The sequence below is a fragment of the Myotis lucifugus genome, unplaced genomic scaffold (assembly GCF_000147115.1).
Source record: "Myotis lucifugus unplaced genomic scaffold, Myoluc2.0 scaffold_234, whole genome shotgun sequence".
Classification (NCBI taxonomy): domain Eukaryota; kingdom Metazoa; phylum Chordata; class Mammalia; order Chiroptera; family Vespertilionidae; genus Myotis; species Myotis lucifugus.
Window position 1 is genome coordinate 803,792 of NW_005871282.1, and position 8,241 is coordinate 812,032.

General features: G+C 48.0%; 1 protein-coding gene across 1 annotated transcript in view; it reads right to left on the reverse strand.

The window, feature by feature from the left end:
* Positions 1-648: 648 nt before the first annotated feature.
* The window catches only part of COL3A1 (collagen type III alpha 1 chain), a 37,927-nt gene continuing 30,334 nt past the window's right edge, over positions 649-8,241 (reverse strand). Inside the window, exons 41-52 of the mRNA XM_023762116.1 lie at positions 7,544-7,569; positions 7,240-7,347; positions 6,522-6,575; positions 6,330-6,437; positions 5,809-5,862; positions 5,358-5,465; positions 5,011-5,064; positions 4,809-4,916; positions 3,500-3,794; positions 2,486-2,673; positions 1,729-1,971; positions 649-1,075 (exon numbers count right to left, since the gene is read on the reverse strand). Coding sequence (XP_023617884.1) covers positions 929-1,075; positions 1,729-1,971; positions 2,486-2,673; positions 3,500-3,794; positions 4,809-4,916; positions 5,011-5,064; positions 5,358-5,465; positions 5,809-5,862; positions 6,330-6,437; positions 6,522-6,575; positions 7,240-7,347; positions 7,544-7,569 — 1,493 coding nt within the window. The 3' untranslated portion in view covers positions 649-928. The remainder of the gene's footprint in view (positions 1,076-1,728; positions 1,972-2,485; positions 2,674-3,499; positions 3,795-4,808; positions 4,917-5,010; positions 5,065-5,357; positions 5,466-5,808; positions 5,863-6,329; positions 6,438-6,521; positions 6,576-7,239; positions 7,348-7,543; positions 7,570-8,241) is intronic.

Sequence of the window (8,241 nt, forward strand, 5' to 3'; positions counted from 1 at the left end):
ACAAGCTTACAAAGTGAAATTTCAACACATTCCCTGTGTTATTGTGGCACATCAGCCCCCTAATTTGTGTGTTGTTGTTGTTGTTGACTTTTACACGATGAAGGGATAGTCCTCTAACGTGACATGCCAATCAACCTTGTTGGACAGGAGTCATGCACAGATGGTGTGCATTTAGTGTTTGGAATGGAAGGCCACAGTTCTGGCCTAGAGTTTTAAAAGTGAAAGTACATTAGCACCATAACATGTGTCTTCAAAGTCTTCCCAAATATTGGTCATCTTGGTCATGTTAGCAATGACAAGGGAGGAGGAGAGCACCTTTAAAAGCAGCTGATATCCAAGATTAAAATAATGGTGAATCTTAAAAAAATATTTTTTAAAAATTTTTGCACTACACTCTACATTTTTAAAAAACAAATATTTTAGAAAATAAATCAATGTAATTCATAAGTTTTACCAACTTATACATTTTTTTTTCATCTTCTGGGACTTAGAGAATTCATCCGTGTTTCTGACCAGGCTGAGGTAGTTGAAACAGGGAGGTCTTTTCAAATTGTCTGTCTGAGTATTTCAGAAAGAAAGGTTGTTCTTGACTGATAAGCATAGTCATTGCTCTGCCACATGGGTTGGATTCAAAGAAGTAACTCAGTGTGATTGTATGAGTGTTGAAGTTTATTTATTATAGCACCATTGAGACATTTTGAAATTGAAATTTTTAAAAAAATAGAACAAAAGGCATTTGAACTGTATTTGGTGAAACAGCAAAAAAAAAAAAAAAGTATCCTTCTTTGTCAAATTATACTTTTTCCAAAAATTTTGGAAATAAATAACTGGAATTTAGTTGGCCACTTGTACTGGTTGACAAGATTAGAACAAGAGGAACACATATGGAGTGTGAGGTTTTTGGCTGGGATTTTAGACAGAGTTTGGCTTATAAAAAGCAAACAGGGCCAATGTCCACACCGAATTCTTGATCGGGACCGCCGACATCATAGGGCGCGAAATCCACAATAGGGAGTCTCACCGCCTTGCGTGTTCGATACTCGAAGACCGTTCTGCCCCACTCGCCAGTGTGTTTCTGTAAAAAGAACAAGAAAAGGTAAGTGACCGTGACATCACAGTTCCGTTCAGCCGCTGCTTCCCGAAGGGGGCCCTGCTCAGAAGTGTGTCATTAGGCGATTTCATTATGTGAACAACACAGAGCGCATTTGCACAGACCTCGGTGGTACAGCCTGCTCCTCCTACACACCGAGGCTGGATGGTCCAGCCTATGGCTCCCAGGCTGCAAGCCTGTACAGCGTGTTACTGTACAAAACAACATGAGATTACATCAAGCACAAGAGAAACGATGCAGCCAAGAGACATGGCAACCATGAGACATATGAGGCTGTTGCTGGTGTCACAGGCACACTGTGACACAGCAAACCTTTTTCTGAATTAGGCAGAGTGCGTAGTAACCAGATGATCTGATAACATTTATATTATGGATTTAATTTTCAATTGCTTTCTTTGCAACTGCTTTTTACCTAGCGGCCGAGAAAAACATCTTCATTTTTCGTGCTATTGAGCATTTCCTGCAACAACTCAGTAGATTCTATATAACTAACACCACACGCCTTCCTTCATGTGTTCGCCCTCATTGTTTTGATGTCTTTTTTAAATAGTGAGTGAGATTCCACTAGAGATGCTGAGCTCAGTGTGGTCCGGGCCGATAAGAAGGCTGTGACTCACCGTGCAGCCATCCTCCAGGACGGTGTACGTGAACTTGCTGTTTCCCTCCGCCTTGAATTCGCCTTCATTGGAGCCCATCAGCCTCAGGGCCTTCTTCACGTTCCCGCTGGCGTGGTCCATGTACGCGATGCTGTTCCTGCAGTGGTACGTGATGTTCTGGGAGGCCCGGCTGGAGAGCAGGCGGAGGAAGGCGAGCTGCACGTCCAGGACGTCTTCGGGGAGCTCAGGGTTGCCGTAGCTGAACTGCGGGGGGAGCACAGCCAACGGGTCAAACGTTTCAGGTGCAATTGAGGGACTCACGCTCGTAGTTTGGTTATTGTAATGTAGGTTGTTCATATATTTTGTTAAGAATATTTTATATGTGAACTTTTCTTAAAGCATAGTTGACGTACTGTATGATATGATTTCAGATGTACAACATAGGGACTCTACATGTATATGCCTTGCAATGTGATCACTGAGATAAGGCTGTAACCATCTGTCACCGTGTGAACACGTGTTTACTACATGTACAACATAAAATGTTAGAGTAGGGAATGTCTGGGGAGTTAAGAGGTGGTGGCGTTCTTCATTCTAGCTTAGCTCTTAAGAGAGAAGTCGCACGAGGGTTAGAAGTGGTCTCCTGAATGTATGAAGTCAGTTGGGCTCTTCTGCTTATTAACTAACCTGGCTTTGTGGTGAACAAAGAGCAGGACCCAGGCCGGCCGGCAGGTAAGGGTGACTCAGTGTCAGATGAGACCGGGAGAGCCCCTCTCACCTGGAAGCCTCCATCCATGGTTTCCCCGAACCAGACGTGCCTCTTCTCGGCGCCGGAGTCTGTCCACCAGCGCTTGCGGGGGACGCTCTGAGGACTGGCGCTGATGCAGGTCTCCCCCGTCTCCATGTTGCAGAACACTTTAATGGCGTCCATCTTACAGCCTTGGTTAGGGTCAACCCAATATTCTCCTAATAGTCACCAAACAGGACAATGGAACTTGGTTACAGAATCCAGTACTGAGATTTGGACCAGAGTGATGTTGTGTGTTTTCCTGGTAAGACATTCGGAATGTTGACTGCTACTGTGTTTGCATTGTATGTACTTACATTGATAGGATAGCGTACTGTAGCTCTTTGTCTAATCCAGATCTGTGCTGTCAGTCTAAACCCAAAGTCCCCATGGTTGACTGTCCTCTATGTCAAGTCATTTCCTGAAGTGACTCCAAGGCAGTGTTCCATGCCAAGGTAGATAAGAGCTTGAAGTAATGGTGTCTTTCAGAAAGAATTAAACCAATAGAGGCAAAATCTTACCCTATTGCAATATGAAATTCCATGTAATATTCTGGAATTTTTCATTTGGATTTTTTAAATAAATCAAATTATTGAAAAATTAAGTCAAATTATTAATTTTTGAAAAGAATTAATAATTTGACTTATTACAAAAATTAAATTGCATTATTTCAACAATTAGATGGCAAACTTTGTCTGCATCAAATTACAGTGATAACCATTGCTTTGTCCCTCAAACAGGCCTGTGATGATGTGCAGAAGCATACCAAACTGATTTGTGTTACACTTTCTGCAGAACTGTCTTTAAATGGTCCTACTGGGGGTGCTTTGAAGTAGGTCATGTTACACTTTGAGTTCATGTTTTCTTCTCAGTGGCAAGGAGTTTCCCTTCAGCCAACACCTGGAAGCCCGTTTCTGCTCGACCAGCGCAGCCCACCGCGGCAGGTTCCCCTTCCCTAAACCTGGCACAGCCGCTCTCCCTGTGGCCCGGCCCGAGCCCACCTACCGCTCTGGAGCTCCGGGTGGCAGAACTTCAGGTCTCGGCAGTTCCGGGCCGGGTTCTTGCGAGACCCGTCAGGGCTGATGAGGTTTTCCACTTGTCCGCTGACTGACTTGAGGGAAGTCATAATCTCCTCGGTGTTGATTTTGAAATCCAGTGGTTCATCTCCATAATAGGGGGCAAACCCTCCAGCCTTCTCCCCTCCGCCGCCGGAGATGGCCACTCCGCCCCCGCCGCAGCAGGGGCCGGGCGCGCCGGGGGGTCCGGGAGGGCCTGGCTGGCCCGGGTGGCCGGGGGAGCCCTGGGGGAGGGAAGAACGTACATCACTGAGCTGTGCTGGTTCGGTCTCCATGAGAAAACATGTGAAGCCCCAGAAAAGGGATTAAAGACCATGGACGCCTTGAGACATCATTACTTTAGCAAAGGGTGATGTGACCAGTGATAGCAAACTTGTAATGGTTCTGATTCGCTCTCAGGAAACGTGTTCTGCTGTGTGAGTCGGTGGTGCTGGAGCATGAGTTTCACTCCACGGGGCTCCTTCTGGGTGAGTGACCTAAGCAAGGCTAATGCGGACCGGGCGTCTCCCATGTCCCCTCCCGTGTCATCCCCTCCCGTGTTAGTCTCCTCCCGTGTCAGTCCCCTCCCGTGTCGGTCCCCTCCCGTGTCACGCCAGCATTAGAATCCTGAGCCCAGGTTTGTCACTAACTTTGTGTCTGTGGGCTGATCACTTACTTGCCTTTGAATTGCCACATGTGTACCTTGTGGGGGGAATAGTCTGTATTCCACTGACCCCAAAGGTATAGGATGGAAAGGTATTAGGAATGAAGGTATCAGTAGCAAAACAGAAATACCGGAAGCTATCGGAGACTAGAATGTACTACATACGGGGGAGGCAAAGGTATGTTTACAGTGTGAGCACATGGAACGCGGAGTCAGTAAAACCACTGTAATAATCATAACCGCGTGTCCTTTCCCCTGGGAACCACCGCAAACCCACGCTTGCCCACCCTGCATTGGCAGCTCGTGTGTTCATCATGGTTGTGAGGCTCCATGTGAGAGAGCGCAGGCGGACGGGCTTATGTCTTTATTAGGTTACACCTGGTAACTGATCAAACTGTAAAAAAGGGTTTTCTCCTCGATGCAGTATGATAGAGTCTTAATGTGGTGGAGAATGTCATCAAGTCATTGCGCATTTTCTAAATCAAGTCGGGTGACTGCGTATGGTTGAACTCTGGTTTCAGAATATTGCAAAGTGTTTCTGAACATGTGACGGTGAGAGCAAGTCAAATGTGTGTGTCTATGAGGGATGTCCTACCTCGGATCCTCTTTCACCTCTGTTCCCTCGAGGCCCTGGTGGTCCGATGGGCCCTGGATGTCCACTGGTCCCGTCTTTGCCGGGGGGCCCACTAGGTCCAACGGGTCCCTAAAACAGGGTCATGATGTCACAGTGCTGGGACCTTCCTTCCGCGCCAACAGGGCGACAACATGCACCTTCCCGTCCTCCCTGCGGTACTTACTCTGGGGCCGGCGGGCCCTGGGCTCCCGACTGCCCCTTGGTGACCAGCAGGGCCCTGGGGGGAGAGGCAGGGCGGATAGGAGTGAAGACTTTAAAAAGGTTAGGAGACCACACATGCCCGATCCGATCGAGAAAGACAGGGATCGTGATAAACATGATCTCCTTTCCTTCGGTCTCCCCGTTGTCTCCTGCCAGCTACGAGTTCCAACGCGTCCTCGAACCCATTTCCCAACCCGTCGGGCATATACGTTCAGAAATAAACATTTTCTGCTCTCAGTGCAGAACACTTGCCTAGCCCATCAGTTAAAGCACATGGAAGGGGCTTTTCTCACAAAACGACGCACTTACTGGAGAGCCGGGGGCGCCGGGGTTGCCGGGGAAGCCTCGATGTCCTTTGATGCCGTTAGAACCACGTTCACCTGTTTCACCTTTGTCGCCACGGGGGCCTTGGGGACCCTTTACAAAAACACATGTCCAGTCAAGGCTCTGTCCACACATACTCACTGGGAAAACACGCTAGGATTTATGCCAATTAAATTCTCTTACATTCTGGCATTCTCTTAGACATCCCATCCACACACTGATGGGGTTTGGGACTGATAATTGCATGAGACCCCAGTAATTGATGTGTATATCCTTGGCCCTGAGGAACTTTGGGGTCCGGGATTGCTTTCTGCATCATGGAAGGGAAGTTGAACCTCTGTCCCATAGTTCTGTGTTTTGTCATCCCTTTCCCCGAACATGCCAGAAGAGAGAACTTTCCCTCGATAGAGGAAGTTAGGGAAAGAACACGACTTACAGCAGGACCGCGGACACCAGCAGGACCTGGGGCACCAGTAGGGCCAGAAGGACCCTGAAATAAAAGGAAACACAGCAACACACGGAATTAGTCACTCGGTGATATAGTTTTGTTTGATTTCAAAGTTAATTGCATTCTGAAGGAATAACTGTGCTTACTGTTATTGAAAGTCAGTATCACTTCCTCCTTCAATGTCCTTCCCCTGTTTATATCTTTACCAGGGGGTCTAAACAGACAAGCTGAGAACGTCCTATTAGCCCAGCCTTACATTTATCTGGTAAGTGTACACTTGGTCTGGTTAGTACCATGTTGAATTTTAGTAATGAACTCGTCATTGACTACCGCCAGAGACTTCTCCTGTAGCCTTATGACCGCAGTTGCCTGCGGAATGACGAGCGTAAAAACTGTACAGCGAGTGATGGTCGATCTTTTTGGTTGGCAGATGTGACATTCTGTCTGCTGCCTACTAACCCCTCTCTGAAGGAAAACAGACAAGAGAGATGGTGTGTAGTAGGACTCACAGGTTCTCCTCTGTCACCACTCTTTCCTGCTGGGCCCACGGGACCGGGCGGGCCGGGGTGTCCCGGGGAGCCAGGGGCGCCAGGCGAGCCGTTTTCACCACGATCTCCCTGTGGGGAAATTCCAGATCCAGAATCAGTGTGGCCGGCAGCCAACTCTAATTCATGCGCCTGCTGTCCATGCGCTTGCTATACCTTGGTCCCAGGAGTTCCATCACGGCCCGGGAGCCCATCGGATCCAGGGTTTCCCTGTGGAAAGAGACAAAAGAAAGGGGAGATGAAATCCACCTCTTTGGAACCACTGCGACGCCACCGACGCCACGTCTCTCAGGGGAACACTATCCTCCTAGAGAGGATGGGAGTTGGCTCCTGGGAGTGAAATGTCGTAGCTGTTGCAGTGGGCGTGGCCCTGCCTAGCTGACATGCCTGAGGGCAGTGTGTCTGTGGGTGAAATTTCCTGGGGTGAGACGGGGAGATATGATGAGGGAGAAAGTGTCCAATAGGAACCCTGAGGGGAGAGACGACACATAAAAGCAGGACAAACAGTACTTTAAGCTGATGATGGGAATCTGCGATTAAAGGAAAAACTAACCACGGAAAACATGGAGGACATGCCCACCCAGAAGGAATGTTGCAGCTTAGGGGATCCCCGCCCCAACTCGTTTCTTTCTTTACCCAGAGGTCACATTCTTCCCCATGAACGGTCACTCATTGAGTCATACCAATGGGCATGGACCTTGGAGGCCATTCTAAGTTGTAACGGAAAGAATGTCAGTTATGAGAAAAGGAAGGCGAACCTTGGCATGCGGCCATATTCACACACTTAGCCCTGAAGGTCCCATGGGGCTCTGGCTTCAGTCAGTTACCCAGGACCACCTGGCTGATTGGCTGTTTCCTGGGACCCGGTACTCACATCGCGCCCCGGCTCGCCCGCCGTCCCCGCCAGGCCGGGCAGGCCCTGGGGTCCAGGCGGCCCGCGTTCTCCGTTGTGACCACTGGGTCCAGGCTTCCCCGCTTCACCCTGCGAGAAACATACAAGACATTTTTTAAACGTAAGGACTAAATGAATATCATGTTATTAGAAGTTTAAATCCACTTCTGTTGAATTGGTTCCTAAGACGGTCTCCACAGGGAAAAGCTTTGGAGAAGCAAACTTGTTGCGTTTTCTAACTTTTCCAGTGACTCTGGCCACCGAAGGGCTGAGTAATACACAGGACACAGGTTGTCAGACTCAGAATCCATCCTAACAGGAGATGGAGACACAGACGTGGCCATTATGAGAAAAACATAAGGATGAGCCATCACGAAGCTATGGGCTGATGGTGACCATGACAATGAAGTGACGTTGATCAGCTGGCTCCACCTACAGAATCTACACCTACTACATGTGTCCATATACATCGAACACATAATCTTTTACAATATTATATGACCTTTAAGTTTAAAGAGGTGCTTGAAGTATCGAAATATGCGCCTTCATAAAACAGAATTGGATTGCCCCATTTGCTAAATGAATATTTAAGATGCTAACCACTAAGCTATCCAAGCAATATTAGTGAAAGCCAGTCAGGAGTGCAAAATGATGAATAATTGCTGTCAGTTAAAGGCTTTCGCAGGTCCATACGCTGACATTGTTTCTCCCTTCAGACTCACAGTCAATAAACTGAAGGATGCTCACAAATTTTCCAACAGAGGCAATTGAGATGGTAGGAAAAACCCCTTATTCTGTGACCTCCACGCTGTGTGCGCATGCTCCAAGCTGCCCTATGGTGTGCATTGCTTTGTACTCTGGAGCCTTTAACAACATGCATGCTCCCCCAAATGTGAAAAGATCAGGAATTTCATCTGTTACAGGAAAGCCTGCTCGTTCTGTCCCTGCTGTGGCTAAGCGACCCCCAAGGCTGCCAGAAACACC